Raw genomic sequence first — 16,494 nt, 5'->3', positions numbered from 1 at the left:
GATGGAGAAGGCCTTGGGCAATGTGGAGTAGCATTCAATACAATGAATTCTGAAAGAAATGGACGTGCTCTGCTAGGATTGTGTGCAGTTTAATTAAAAATCAAGTAGCTGTGATGAAATCTGGACCTAAATGTAATGATGCAAGAGCAGATAAATGAGTTAGATGCAGGTGTGTAGGTTCTGAACGATGAAAGAGTGATTATGTTGTGATTTTCTAATGCCTTAGCAGTCATACCAAAGACAATGTATTGAGGAAGACTGATACATATGTAATGGACAATGGCTAGATATCTGTGAAAAAGGGGGGTTTAGGATGAACATTAAACTAGGAAAGCAATAGTATGAAGAGGTGAAAGAGTTCTGCTACCTAGGAAGCTATTTCACTAGGGATGGACCAGGCAAGGTGGGGAGTCTATAGAATTGCTCAGGTGAAAAGGGCATTCCACAAAAAGAAAAATCTACTTGCTGATGAGAATACAAGCATAGATTAAGGGAGCAATTCATCTGATGTTACATAGGGGACCTGCATCTGTATGGATGTGAGACATGGACATTGTCAGCAGCAGAGAAGTTAAAAGTCTGTATTCAAAATGCTGTGCTACCATAGAATGATGAAAATAAAATGAAGCTATTAAGTAAGTTCTGAGGAAGTACTTAGTGGGAGAAAATAGAAGTAAATTCTAAAATCTAATGGAAGTAGGTTGGGCAACATAGTCAGCTGCATTGAGGCTTGATGGTCTAATGAGGACATCTCTGATGAACTGAATAGGAAAAGTTCACAAAAAATAATCTTGATCTTGGGGGTATTTTTTAGGGGTTGGTAACACTGCAAATGCTGTTAAGTTGGTCAAAACTAGATGATTTGTTTTGTTTTTATCATTATATTTATGACTGATTGTCATGACAAAATTAATAACATTTTTATGTAAAAATTTTAAATATATCAACAAAGGCAATATTATAATTATTTTGAGCTTAGCCCAGTTCGAGTTAAGTTGTCAACAAACACGTCACTACCATGTGATTAAACAAACCTCCAAGCAGTTTTCTATCTGTAATGATCATGTTCCTGTCGAAAAATTGAGCAAGTTGGTTTAGTTTCCTCAGAATTTTTGCAATTTTGTTTTCGAATGGTGAGCTCATTAACTAAGTGTTTCTGAACATGATTGATAACCATAAGAATCACAAAAGGTGAGGTGAGCAAGTAATTTTGGTGGCTAAGAATGAAGATGTGGATTACTTATACTACATCAAACAAAATCAAATAAAAAGAATCAAATTGTTAGTACTCTGGATTCACTGAAATCTATTGACTGTGTAACAAACGAGGATGAATCACTGACTATTTATCTGAAATTTAAAACTTCTTGGATGTGGCTGGCTTACCACCTTTCAGCTGAAGGTTGGCTTGGTGGTCATGATGCTATGAAACCTAAACCAACCAAAAGTATATAATGAAACATGATTGGTGAATTAAAAAATTCATCAATGTGATTTGTGCGACTACACTCAATGGAAAATTGAAAGATGAGGAAGTTCTCAATCCAAGAATTCCCATGATCCTAACTAATATGTCCTTGGAGTTTAAACAAATTCAATAACCAATTCAGGTTTCATTCGCGATGACGATTAAACAATCACAAGGTGAGTGTTTGTGGTCTGAATCTAGAAAACCTATGTTTTACTCATGGACTAATATGTGCGGCATGTTCATGTGTTGGTAAACCATTCGCTTTATTTGTTCTTGCACTAGATAACAAAGCAAAAACTGTTGAATATCAGATTGTAGTTGACTCATGAGTAAAAAACTAATAGTATTGGGTTTGCTAGGCACATTTACGAATGGGGCAGGTTCACACAGTGCTTGGTTGCGTAGGCTCGCCCCAAGAGTGGGGAGTAGTTAAAGCGACAGACTTGGGCCTGAAAACATTATTTTATCGTTAAAAGCACAAATAGGCCAACGATTGATTGCATAACAATTTGATTCAATTAACTGCTTTATAAGAACACAATGTCTAAAGTTTCCTAAGTTAATGCATAAATATTAGAAAATTCATGAAAAAATCCCCATATATTTTCCCCAGTCTTATCTTATTTTGATTGAATTGAGAAAATTTCTATCTAACAAGGTACTGTAATTCTTGTGTTTGTAGTGTTATTGATTTTCTCGTACTTTGTTATAATGATTAAAAATTATTAAAATAGTACCGCCACTCTTGATTTATAAATAGTGTAACGAAACCGTTCATTGATTATTAGGTGGTACAAAGTTTGCTGGGTTTCTTAGAGTAGAATAAAGAGAAGTGTTGTTCAGGGAAAAGTATATTGTGGGTGAAAAATGAGCCCCAGAATACAACAATACCCTTGGCATTCCTACTGAGTACCCTTGCATTGCCTTACCTAGATCGGTTTGAAGTGCATCCTTAGATTCTGCATGTTTATTATCCAAGACGAACAATAGTTCATCATGTAGATGATGTTAAAAATGGATAAGAAATGAAGGTATCTCATTTAGTGTTATTTCTAAATATTGCTATCTAACTTGTGATTTCTTGTTGTTTATGATGTAATTCTTGGTTGCTCCAATTGCACTGATAGTTTATCAATAGCTATTTAGTCTGCGCAGGAGCATAGATAAATATTGTTTCACATTGGGGAGGATATCTTTTGAGTTTAAAGTTATCCTTTGGGTGATCCATACAATTTTATTTTTCCTTATTTTCTATGTAATGTGGTTGATAGTGGAGTGTTAAAATGAAACAGCATGTTTGTTGTTCCAACAAATTCTATGGTGGTGCTATCCCTGCATTTGCTCACCTTGGTAATTTCTTTTTGTGGGGAAAGCAGATGGCAAGTAGTATAGGAATTGAATTACATATAGTTATGAATACATGCTGATTTATTTTGATATTCTAAAGTTTTCACTGTTTTCTTCAAAAAAATAATTTGCTTTTGATTAGAATTCTTTATGTTTGAGGTGATTCTGTGTGAAAAAAAAAATTTTGTGATAGTAACTCCTGTGAACTCAGTATAAATCCAGTGTGTTACTGCATTAGTTGTAGTTGACAGTACATGGGTTGTCTGCAATGGCTCTAGCGGCAAAGCTGCGGATATATGACTTGTCTTTACCCGATGAAAAGTCGTTTGGTGGCGCTGAAGATTTTCGACAGATTTTCATATTTTTAATGCAATATAGCGACTAAATTGCATTATGTTATTGTCATGTCATTGTTATTGTTATGAAATTTTATATGCTATATTTTTAAGTTTTTAATACTCCTATTACCACAAACTAACACAAAAATGCAATTATTTTACGTTATAAATTTTAGTTCAAAAACCCATTTATATAATATTCCACTTAACCTTAAATAAATTTTCACTTCAGCAAATTTTATAATAATTTTAATAATCTTATTGAAAAATAACAGTCCAAGGCACCAGTATAATTCTGCTAAGTATAACTACAACCTATGGAAAAAATGCCATAACATGATTTCATGCAAATTTTTCTTTGGTTTCATTCAAATTTCAAACTTTTTCATGCTCTGGCATACGACTGCTGTGAGTTTTATTTGAAAATTCAATTGCCAATACTTGTTGCAATGTTCATTACTGACTAAATATAATAGTATGAGTGAAGACAGTGGAAAAGGTATACCATAGTGTGTGGATTTATTTGTGTGAGCACCTTGGTCAGGGTTCGCTTTGATAATTAATTTTCCTCTTGCTTTTTTTGTTATGAGTGATATATAATGATGACGATTTGAAAAGGACTGTGCACTGCATTTAATTGTTAAATGTCTATTACGTAGGTAGCTACATCAATATACCTAAGTATTGCTCTTGGTTTACAGACAAATGTGTGACATTTTTCTTCTTTCTTTCATTATCTATTAGGTAGCAGCTTTGAAGGCTAGCTAAGCATCCGGGCATGACGACTGTCAGGCAGTCTGACTTGTCTGACAGTCAGTTAGGTGTCCTGGAGATTCCAGGAACAGGTGGTGGGAGGTGGTTTTGCTGACCATTGTCCATTTTCCACATGCATTGACCCTCTGCAGGAGGGCCTCGGGGGAAGAAGTAGGGGGAGGCTGGAGTTTTCCAGTCGGCCATCATGGCTCACTCTCCCCATACGATGGTGTTTGCATCACCAGACGGGTATTCCCCTTCAAACCCAACCTTCACTGCCTTTCGCTCACCAGGCTCACGTTCAGTGCTGTCCCTTCCAGTCAAGAGTAGATCAGCTGGAAGGTCAAGGGGACGTGGAAGGGGTAAGTGCAGGCCAAAGCCCAATAGACCAGTGTTATATGTCATTATATCAGTTGGTGCAATTCATGATGTTTTCTATTTACTGTATTTCTCTTAATCCCTCTGAATATAGTCCTCCCCTCTAATTTTGAAGCTTCAGTTTCGGGAAAAGTTAAAAATATGCGTTTGAAGATAGTCCCCCCCTTTACTTTTACCATGGGCATTTTTGGAAAAAAAAGGGGGGACTATATTCAGACATATACGGTATCTAGTTTTAAACCTATCCTGTAATGTATGATATTTGCTTGCTTAATTTAATCCAATGTTCCTTTGAAAATATCGCAAGACTTTGAATCCTGTTGTTAGGTTGAGTAGTCAGTGAAAGTAGTAAGTCCTCTGTAATGCTAATTTGGAATGAGCATTTGGAACAAAAATATCTGGTGGTTGCTTAATATCGTGAGATAGTCTTGAATTTAATGTGTGGCAGATTTCTATCTGTGATGGCCCACCATTTTTAGTTGAAATGATCGTGCATGAATTGTGTGTGTATTGACAGTACAAATGAATTTTCATGCTCATTGCAGAAATTTTGTGACTGGGGTTCAAGTTTAATTTATGTTAAGCATCTTGTACATCAATTTTCACCATTGCTAAGGTATCAGTGGATTTCTTGAATAACTTGTTTTCTAATGCTCTCATTGGGTTTGTGTAGGTCATCGGCGAGGGAGAAGACCGGGTGGCTATCTAGGATCGTTAGAAACTACACCAACTGGAGGTCGAGCGAAGATAGGGAGGGGGAGTTCAAAGGCTGAGAATGCTCTTGAGCTCAATTTAACGACACCATCTCCAACGATAAAGCAGGAGCCTCTTGATGGTGATGAAAGCCCTTCGTATGTTTTAGACCATGAGTACGGCCAAACTCCTCCTGCTTCAGTGGGACGGGGTCGACCAGCGGCTGCTCTGAGTCGCTCTGAGGTAAGGATTTGCATTATGATTTGTACGTATTATGTTGTGCTGGCACAGAAATTTGCTCTACCAATTCCATTTGGCTGACAATCTTCCATGCTGAAGTTGATCGTCACAGATTATTTCTTCCACTTCATCTGTTTGGAACTACATAGAATTTATTTCCTTAGTCAAGAAGAATTTATAGACATTAGTTGTAATGAAGTTTAGGTGGAAGTGTGTTTTCAGTGTTACTTGCCTGTTGAAATAAAAAAATTTGTTGACGGAGTAGTATTTTAGAGCATAGTTGTACCTTCACTAAAAGTCTCTATAGTTGAATAGGTTACAAATGTATTGATCAGTTTGTGAGGAAACCCCTTGTTAATAAATCTGTGCTTATTAAATTCGGAAGTTCCTCATTCTTTTGTGTAGCTAGATTTTTCATGAGAAAGAGAATTAGTATGAACTTCAATGCTAGGCATTCAATTTCATGTCTATCTTTTTATTATTTTGAAGGGTTGTTGGGGTGAAAAATATGAAAAAAGTAATTATTGAATGATTTTGTGAAAAACCTGCAGGTGTACGATGTGCTCTGTTAATGGAGTGCCATTGATTTACTCACTGAAATTTAATGTGTATATTTTTTAGGGAGTGAAGAGAAGGCTGAATTTGGATACCTCTGCTGACACGAGGACATTCAAAACTCCAAGAGGATCAAGGCGTCCAAGGGGTGGCGGGATATCCCCATCAACATCAGTTCCTCATATTCGCTTAGCTTCACCTTCCTCTATGTATGACAGTCCAAGTCCAAGTACAAAAAGTAAGATACGTTGGCATATTCTGTCTTTTAAAGTAAAACAGTTTAACTGTAGTGATACAATAGTGCCTGCGTGACTGTATTAGAACTTGTGTTAGTTGAATTTTTTTTCTCCTCAGCTAAATCTGGTGTGGAGAGAACACGTTATGACACCTCATTAGGTCTTTTGACCAAGAGGTTTGTTGACCTTTTACAAAAATCTCCCAATGGTGTGGTTGACTTGAATCGGGCTTCCGAAAGTCTTCACGTTCAGAAGCGGCGCATCTATGACATCACCAATGTGCTCGAGGGTATTGGTATCCTTGAGAAAAAGTCAAAAAACAACATTCAGTGGAGGTGAGTTGTGATGTCCTTGTCCCATCATTGTCTTATGGGATAAATTGGGATAGATGCTTCAACTTAGTTGCTGTTGATGCTTGGAATTTAAATATATCACAGTAGATACTTGTCTATGTTGGGTGTTACTTCCTGAGGTGTTATATAGTCAGTATAATATAATTATGAAGATTTTGTGTTAGAATGAAAGTAAATTTTGGTCATATTTCCTTAGAGAATGATATACCTTAGTGTAAATTTGTCTTGCCGTGTGCAAGACACCTCAGTTCTTTAGTTCATCAGGAAAAGTAAGCTCAGAATGCTTACTGGAATTTACGATCTGTGTTATTGGAGAGTTGCTTCTGATTTAATTGGGCCTGTTTTCGTAGCAGTAATGCGTAAATATTTGACCATTGCATTTTTTTTGATTTAGTGCCTAATAGAAAAGATAGCAGGGGTGGTTCTTTAAGTTCTCCTTTCAAACTTACTTTAACGGATAGAATACCTGTGATAATGATAATCTGCTTAAAAATGCTACTGTGCTGTTGAAGCCTACTGGTTTAATCTGCAGATTGGATAACATTTGTGTTTGTAAGAAGTGTAAATCCTTCTTTGTAATTCCCAATTCTAAAAACAAGCTTGTAACTGTGTTGCAAATGGTTATAGATCCACCTTGCACTGTTAAATGGATGCTTATGCTTCTTTGTGCTGGTAAATGATTACTTATGTACATGTGCATTTCATGGAATTGAAGATGGTTCTATCATCTTTGTGCAATACTATTATTATTCATTCAAGTGCAGATGTAATGTTTTAAGCTGAGAATCATTTCTGCTTTCACTAGATTGTATATATATTGGTAGGCACTTGGTACGTCATCTAGTTGACCTAGAACTTCATTATGTAAGATTTCCTGGTTTACTTTAAAAAGTTTTTGTACCTTTTCATTTTTTTAAATTTCTTTGAAAACTGATTGTAATTTTTAACATAGACAGTTTCAAGTATTCAACTTTTTTTAAACTACAAGTGAAATGAATAAATCAAAGCTACAATACTCCTCAATAGTATTTTGCATATCTTATGTTACTTCTCTGTCCATGGTTGACAGCAGTATATTATGCGTGGATATGGTATTCAATAGCAAATTGTTGATCCTGTAATTATAATTAATGAATTATTAGTTCATCATTGGTTACATCTCAAAACATTTTATTTTAGGGGTGGTAACTATTCAGCTGATGGTGGTCAGCATACAGTGGAGAGCCTGGAAGCATATTTGAGAGAGTTAAATACCAAAGAAAATGTGTTGGATAAGCTTATTACAGAGGCTGGTGAGTGGTTCATTAAATTTAAAATGTCCATTTTTTTCTCATTGCATTCTTTGGATCATATACTTGGGGTACAATACCCTCTTTCATAGATTCAGTTATGTCCTTGCATGTGCTTGAACTCACTTTAGAAATATGACGTCTGCAATTGTTTTAGCATATAATGGGGTCCATTTTTAATGAAAGTAGTATTTTTTAACGAATTTTTTCTCTTTGATTTAAACTTGTCTTTTTTTCACATTTGAATGAATTTTTTCGAAAATGAAAAATTTTATGATTTTTATGAAAACACAACCATGGTTTCGAAACCATGGCAGTGTTTTAATAAATATTATGTGAAAAAAAGACAAGTTTAAATTTTATTTATCCAAAATGTTTAGCAAATTCCTCAAAATATCGCCAGAAATCACCAACTTTATGAAAGTGCAGTCCTTGGATAAACTTGGCACTTTGGATGCATTGAAAAGTGTAGTTGAAAGTACAGGGCTCCCACTCAACCATGAAACCTTAAAACCGTGAATAAGCCTTGAATTTAGTCTACCATGAAAAAAACATGGAAATAACAGTGAATTTCGTTATAAAGCCTTAAAAATCTCTCAAACTAGATTGTATAACTACGATTTACAGATGAAAAGAAAAATCGATAAGTGAATCATGTTTCAAGGCCAAGTCGCGTGCAGACACTGTCGTGCACATGCGTATTTGAAGAGCAGTTATTGGTCCGTGAGCCATGGTGACACATTGACCTTAAGCCTGTGATTAGAAGACCGGTAACCGGTAAAGTGTTCATTAACCCTGGCAATAAATCAGACACTTCTTCAATTCTCTGCCACCCTGCTCCTTCCATTTCCCCACTCACAACCAGGCACTGCATTTTGCTAACGATAGGTGATGTCATTAGAGATAGCACTTTCATTGCTGCGTTTGCATTCAAATTCTGACGCATTTGTTAAATTTGTAGTTAATTTGCGGCCGATGATTGTTATGTGATCAATATTTCTGTCTAAAATGCCTTATCCACAGACCGTGAATTTTATAATTTAGTTGGAGTTGGAACCCTGAAGTATGACTAGGGTTGGGAAAAAAAGTGTGAGCAAATGGGAGGCAGAATGACCACTTGGCAGGGTTCATATTGATAAGAGAAGTAAAAATCTGGAATGGATGTCTTAGAAATGTCAGAGAAATTAATTGATGATGAGGGATAAACTGCATATGTGCAGCAAAATGATGAGTGGTTGAACCTGCAGAGCATTGGTTCATTCAAGCGGTGAGGTGGGTGTTGTGTTGCTGTACCAGCAGTGTGGCACAGGGTAATCCCCTCTTGACTTCTTTTTGCAGTACTCAGTGCTGAATATTCTGAAAAAATTCCTGCTGAGTGACTTTTTAATTCCTTCATGTGACTGCTCAGTCGTTTCTGTGATCAGGTATATTATGAAGACTTGAGACTGGAAATAAGGGTAATCTCAAGGAAATTGAAAGAGGAAATTTGGTATGGCGTGTGATTTACCATCTCTGTGCAGGACTGAAATTCCTATTGCTTTGGAGCATCGTATGGGTCACTTCTTCAGAACTTCTTTCTAAAAACTCAATCAAGGAAGTGGCAGCCTTCTGCATTTTCTTATAATGCTATGGTCTAATTTCATCTGTTTCTGTGTAAATTGTAATTATGCCTGCTTGTGGTATCCTTCTGTCCTGTCTAAATAAATGCTTTGTCTTTCATTCCAAAAAGTACCTTCTTTGTAACGTGGTAAGCTCATGCTCAGCAGTAAGTGCCTCAACAAATTGTGATGACCTTCATTGGTATATAGCTGAAGTTAAAGAATAGGGAACTAGGATAAATAGCCCAAATTGACTCTTGGAATGTTTTTCATTTAAGCATCAACCATCGCAAAAATATAAAACTCATTGCTTCGCAGGCTGTATGAGTTACATTATGCATTTCATTTCTGTAAGCTATAGTCTCATTACCTTACTCTTTCCACAGAGAGGGATCTAATGTTACTGAGTGAGGACAGGAAGCATGCTTATATTACATACCAGGATCTCAGGAGCATTTCAGGGTATAGAAATCAAACTGTGATGGTGGTAAAGGCACCTCCTGGAGCCAGGCTAGATGTCCAACCTCCATCAAATGTAAGTGCATTAATTAGGCTTAGTGTATAGTGTTTGCAAATCTGTCTTCTGCTGAATCTCTGGATGATGTTAAAGTTATTATTTTTATTTTCTTCCTTTAAGTAACTTAAAGGAAAAAAAATAAACTTAACAATAACACTTAACTTATTTTAAATGGATCTTTTTGAACAGGTTTTTTTTCAAGCTAATGTGGTGTCTTAAGACTCATGATATCTCTTGTAAAACTAATTCCATATGAATAATTTTTTAATCAAGTCATTTGGAAAGAATGATTTTTTTCCATTTTATAGTTAAGTATGAGTTTCGATTAATTTGAGCTCAAATTTGTCTGTTTTTGTAATCCTGGAAACATTGTAGGCTGTTGCGAAACTTAAAAAGAGCATTGACAAAAAGACTTTCTTAAACTAGAAATGCATCCTTTTCAGGGCTTATATTGGTGTATCATTTTATGACTCGTTCAGTTCATATCTTACTGTTATTAAGTTACCCAGGTTGCATGTTAAATCTGTTGTGTTGAACAGTCAATGGATGATTTTATTCTGCTTTTAGTTTTACACTTGCGTGTTTTTATCATGGATACTTCTAACATTTTTTTCATGAATTTTCAATACTTTGTTTTCTTTTATGAATCAAAGTGATTGTGTTTCTACATTTCGGGGGTTGAAGGGGATCCAGACCCTTCGGTTCCAATGTACATAAAAAGTATCTTAATTAGCCTCTGAAAGCTGTAGATTAGCAGTGGATTACGTCTGCTTCACTTTCATTTATACATTGATGTGTAATGTTGCCTATTTAGTCACTTCTGCTTAAATGTAAAACCCTTTGTGGATCCCGGTCAAGGCGAATGATTTTTTCTCTGTGGATCTTTCGCACGATTTTCTCCTCTAGGTTTTTGGCATAAAAGGGAGAGTAAATTTGGAGATTTTTGGTATTCCTATAATTTATGCAGTTTTAACTTACTGTTGTATTTATATCCTTTTTCCATGCATAGAATTCATTGTTATTTCCTGGATATTTTTACAGGGTCTTCAAATTCATATGAAGACCAACAAGGGAGAGATTGAAGTGTTCCTCTGTCCTCATGATGAGGTTACTAGCTCATCTCTTGGTGGAGCCAACAGTAGTTCTGGTGTTAGTAGTATGGGATCTCAAGAAGAGAGCCATGGTGAGGTGATACAGGAGCTTATTGGAAGTGGCCAATGTACAGATAATGATGCTGATAACAAAAGTGATACATTTTCGCTTACTAACATTCTCATCTCCGAGTGTGATGACTATGGACCGATGGGAGGAGGAAAGTTTCAGCTTCAGACTGAAGACCAGCATCAAACAGGTGATTTTCGTAGTAAATTGACAATTATTAAACAGTTATTCCTATATGAAAGCAGTTACACCTTATAGGGAATGGAATTTTTTAAATGAAGTGGTAGCTCTGTTGTCTTCACGTGCTGATCGTGGTGTTCTGGAGAGTTCATTCTGGGGCTTACAAGCTGAAAATTTTGTATCGGACTGGTACCTAGGTGTGGGGACTCAGCCTGTGACTTGTGTATTTACTAGTGTTTAACTATTCACATCACAGACTGAGTTCTAACTACCCAGGCTTCCAAGTGCAACTTTCCTCTCAGCTGACCACATCAAGCTGTATTTCAACGGTTTTTTAATGTGCTTCCAGTTTAAGGTAAGGTCTAATGCTACCTTAGGGAATTAGGTATCTAATTATGTATTCATTACCACTTAAACTAGTGCATTTAATGTATCTATTAACATGATTATATTGCATGGTGCCGAAGGTTTTCGATAGTGTGTGCCCATTGTTGTTGTCTTGCTGTAATGACTTCCAAATAGTTTCATTTTTTTAATTTGTGTGATTATTTTCTTGTTGGCCTGTCTCGTTGGCTATGGTGGAAAGAGTATTTTTTTATTGATAATTGTTGAGTCGTATGAAGGTATTAACTCCCAGGTCTCACATGAATTTTTGTATGCTTCTCTATGTGCATGAATAGGGCATGGAATCATTAGCATGATTGACTTAGCTTGGAGGCAAGTTCATGAATATTGTCTTCTTGGTTTAAAGGTCTTAAGTTAGGTTTTGCTAACATTTCTAACTATGTATCCTAATATTTAGGTATTCCCTCTTGCCATGGATTATGCATTTGATATGTTTTTTGGAGTTAGTTATTTCACTTTTCTTCTCGTAATAGTGGAACAGAATGGGTGATATTAATGGATTTTCTTTTAGTGATTATCTACGTTGTCTGAAATATAGTGCTCGCAGAGTTTCTGTGCACCACAGAGTTTCCCCGAGCCCAATTACTCATGGTAGAGTCACTCCGATTGGCTACTGGTGACTAATCCTGTTAACAGATTCTTGACTCAGTGAGCGATGGGTACAAACCTTCGAAAGTGGCTATACAAAATAATCACCGAGAACACCTGCCTCGCTGATGCGCCAGCCTTTAATACAGACGAGATCTTAATTTAATCTTAAGAAGAGTAACTACAATTGATATGGAGTATGAATTTACAGTGATTTCAGTATTCATCGTTGGGGGTTAAGAAGGTTATCCCCATCGGCATGCCTCCATGACTACGCAAGCAAATGAAAACAAAACTCAAAACCTTGTCACCCAAAAAAATCAAGAAAACCAGCTGAATTTAGGCACCAGAAAAGGAATTGAAACAAACTGCACAAGAGCCAATTTTAGTGAAAAGGCTTGCTGAGAGTAACATGGTTAAGAGCAGAAAAATTATATTGCAGCATAATTTTTGTATTATGTAAATTCCACTACATACCTCTCAGTCTTTGGTGGTTCAGATGTTAATGTTGGTAGCATTATTGTTCGTGGAAGGCAGATTCTAGCAGATATATTGTGACACTCTTCATAGTAGTTTTCAGTAATTATCACTAATTCTATTACTTAATTCATCACCAAGGGGAATAACAACTTCAACAATGGGATATAAATTGTTTCCAAGTATTTTGTACTTGGTACTTCATCTAAACAAGTACCAATGGGCCTCAATTTCCTACTTCAGCGATAAATGCTTTGTACTTGGTGGTTATGCAGATTTTGAGCTGCAGAAAATGTACATATTAAATATTTTGGAGGTGAAGATGAAAGTTTCATCATCCTCAAAGTTTAATCAGTGCTTTGTTAATTCCTGGCATCATTTAGTTACTGAATCAGCTAGAAATTTTAAATACTGCACAAAGCCTTGAAGTAAGCCTAAAAGAAAGTGGCCGTCATACTCTATCCTGGTAATGGTAAATTTTTTGGAATGATTTTGATGCCAATTACTCCTTCACTGCAGCTGATAATACTTCACAGGATCACTCAGTGATAGATAGTTCCTTAAGAACCTTAATTACCCCAGTTTGAATCATGTCACCTGCAGTTTAAGACAAGAAAGATGTAAATATAGATGCAGTGAATGTGTTTAGTGTGATCATGGTAGGAAGAATTAGGTGTGAAGAGTAAAGGCATGTTTTTGTATATTTTTGTTTGATTGAGGTAAAAGTTGTACATTCTCTCTTATAGCTCTGAAACAGGACTAATTATCTTTTTGCATGTTTACATCAACTTGAAAATAACATTGTGGAAGGCAGCATTTGGTACCTGTGCTTCAATTAGCTTCTGTTATATTGTATGCATATGAGAAATATGTAATGTTATTATTAGTCTCATAGCTTAGTGGTTGTGAAGGGACTTCGCTTATTGCAATGGTATTTCTGCTTGGGGCAATATATTTCATTGCATCTAACTAATCTCCTAGTAAGTAATTTTTGATGGGACTTGCTTTAGTGCAAGTTATAATGCATCAGTTCTTTGATCATTTCTCTGCAAAGTTCACTGGTTTGAGAAAACGAAGGGTACAGTACTGTGAAAGTATAGAATTCTTGTATGGAATTCACCTCCTTCGTTTAAAATTTTACGAAATAAGTCCTAACTGAATGAATTCTGTAGAATCTGTGAACCTTAAGGATTACTCATGGTTTTCAAAAATATGAAAAGTTCTTATTACTCTCATCAAAACTTTTATCAAATAAGTTATATACATCAAGGATGAAATTCACCATGAAAAAATCGTTTGGCTTGGCTGGGATTCGAACCTGGATCTCCCGATTGCTTATCTGGTAAATGCCACATTCGAATCCTGGCTAAGCCAAATGATTTTCCCATGGAAAATTTCATCCTTGGTGCATATAACTTCAGTACTGTGCACCAAGTTGCTTGTTCTATGCAGTGCTTTAGAAAACATTCATGACCATACAGAGGGATTTATTCTCTCTCTCTGACAGTATCTTAATAAGCACAACCTCCATCTCCTGTGCCAATGTGTTGACTTGTCGTCAATGCCTTGTTCAGTTAATCCAGTCGGGGAATTACCTTGGAAGAAAATGGCTTGAAGGTGTAACTGGTAGGATACCTAACTGGCAAACTGAAGATTCGGGTTTGATACATGGCGAAGTCAAATGATTTTTTCATGGCGATTTTCATCCTTGTCGCATATAGCTTTGCTACTGTGCATGTTACTGCGTACAGTCACATGTTCTATGCAGTGCTTTAGAAAACATCTGCTGTGCTTTAAATAAGTTACATTTTTTTGTTTTGGAGCAATATTAAGTCCTTCAGTAACAAGAATAGCCGAGAAAGGACAGATTTTTTTTCTTAATTTTGGACAGACTTGTTGGGATAACCATTCCTTAAAAGGTTAACTTTAATCATGGAATGGAAGATAGTGGTTCAATAATCAAGACTGTTGCTTAAAGGGGTTGGTGTAATTATTTTCTTCTTAGATTGTGATATGTTTTGATTAATCATCAGAAGGAGTCTCTCCATTCTTGTGCTTCGTAAGACGTCTGTGGTTTCATTTTTTGGAATCTGTATTTTTGAATGCATTATAGCCATCCATCCCTACTTAATGAAGTGATATCAATTAACAAATTACTCTTCTGCTCCCACTAATATTACTGGAAATAGAACATCCAATTTGCTTAATCTCCTTTTTATCGACTTAATGTGTGTGGAGCTGGTCTGAAGGGTGAGAAGTTTCAATTTTTTTATAAGTCTATTAGTTTGCCAATTGAAAATAGCACAGCAGAATATTCAATTAGATGTCCAAACATGTGCTTTCATCCTTCCCTTATGACAACCTTAAAAATAGGTGTGGTTTCCACCCTAATTCAATAGAAATTAATTGCGGACCAGCATATATCTTTTTGAAACCCTCTGTTTCCTCTAAAAGTTTTTCTCTCTCCTTACCTTCCATTTTTCCTGGCATCACTTATCTTTCTCTCTATCCATCTCAGTGTCTCCATTCTCTTCCATCCATACCTGTGAAATGTCTCCAATCCTTTCAGGTGCTCATTCCTCGGTATCTACTGTAACGAGAGGATTACCACTCTCAAGATTATACTTCTCACTGGCCTTTTCTGTACTCCCTTTCCTAGCCATGTGGTCACTAGTTCTTTCCTAATCATAAATGCATCATTTACTAATGCTAGCCTCACCCTGATATCTATACTGATGTTTCTATTTAACTCTGATATTCCGGCCAAATTGCCTAAGCCTAAACTGTTCCTCCTGTTCAAATGTGCCCAACTAATTTTATGTTAAGCCTTTAATTCCTTACTTGTGATGCTTTACATAAGGTCATATATTAGGTATTCTTATGTTATGATCAAACTTAATGCCATTTTCAAATCACTGTTTATCTCGTGCATTTATTAGTCACTGCAAAAGTTTAGCTGACTGGTCAATCAATAATTTACGAGCCAGGTTTACTGATTCAAACATCAACAACTCTGCCTCGAGTCCTTCCAAAGCTTCCCTTACTATCCCCTCAGTTTCCAAGTTACATGCATTTACCTTTGGTGATGGTCGGCAGCCTAGTCTCTCTCCTGTGGTAGTGCTTGCCCATCCTAATTAAGTGTCAGCTACCCACACTTGTGCAATTTGAGTCCTGTACAGATTAGAAATTATGCACCTATCACCTCTATTTCCTTAAGAACGGCTATAGACATAATCTGGCCCCTCTGCCAAATACTTTTTCAGTGTCTTCGGAGCAAACAAACTCTTCCTTTTTTTTCCTGACTTTTATCTCGAATGGTCTCTTGGCCAGAATTATATATGGGGTTGAATTTTCCTTCCTGAATCCAAACTAATCTTCATTAATCTCTAATAGTTATTCACTTTTGTCCTCATTCATGTAGTAGTATGTCATTTTTATTTTCACTCTTGCCACGTTTGATATTAGACAAACAGTTCTGTAGTCTACTCTTTTGATCGCACTTATTTTTTGCTGAGTGAAAAAGGAAGTCTTCACAAAGTCTTTTAGCCAAGACCTCTCCTCCTGCCATGTGGGTGCTAATGAAACACACACAGAAAAATGATTTTCTTTCAACTTTCCCTAATTCCTTAGCAATTCAGATAGGAAGTTGTCCACTCCTACTAGTTTTCTCATCTTCATGTCCTGGCGGACTTTTTTTTCCCTGCCTAAAATTTTAGGCCTTAGATTATACTATTCCACTAATGTCCTGTCTGATGAAGATAAGATGGAAAATCGATGAATGAGCACTGAAATCTATGGTTAAGCTTGGGATTTACAATTTTTCCTTGTTATTTATTTTGCTGGGTACCTTTTTGTTCAACAGATCTCCCAAATATTTTAATGCCAAACAAATCTGAGAGGATCTCAAATAGTGAT

General features: G+C 36.1%; 1 protein-coding gene across 5 annotated transcripts in view; it reads left to right on the top strand.

Annotated features, from left to right (window-relative positions):
* LOC124161105 (transcription factor E2F3-like) overlaps window positions 1–16,494 on the top strand; it is a 29,775-nt gene that overhangs the window by 5,926 nt on the left and 7,355 nt on the right. For all 5 annotated transcript variants that reach the window (XM_046537308.1, XM_046537310.1, XM_046537309.1 and 2 more), the window contains 7 exons: window positions 3,901–4,271; window positions 4,961–5,223; window positions 5,842–6,013; window positions 6,130–6,346; window positions 7,544–7,656; window positions 9,638–9,786; window positions 10,810–11,119. In XM_046537308.1, the coding sequence (XP_046393264.1) occupies window positions 4,115–4,271; window positions 4,961–5,223; window positions 5,842–6,013; window positions 6,130–6,346; window positions 7,544–7,656; window positions 9,638–9,786; window positions 10,810–11,119 (1,381 nt within the window). In that variant the 5' untranslated portion in view covers window positions 3,901–4,114. The remainder of the gene's footprint in view (window positions 1–3,900; window positions 4,272–4,960; window positions 5,224–5,841; window positions 6,014–6,129; window positions 6,347–7,543; window positions 7,657–9,637; window positions 9,787–10,809; window positions 11,120–16,494) is intronic.

Source organism: Ischnura elegans, chromosome 6, assembly GCF_921293095.1.
Source record: "Ischnura elegans chromosome 6, ioIscEleg1.1, whole genome shotgun sequence".
NCBI classification, from domain to species: Eukaryota; Metazoa; Arthropoda; class Insecta; order Odonata; family Coenagrionidae; genus Ischnura; species Ischnura elegans.
The sequence above is the reverse complement of the archived record's forward strand: the minus strand, read 5'-3'. Positions and strand labels throughout refer to the sequence as shown.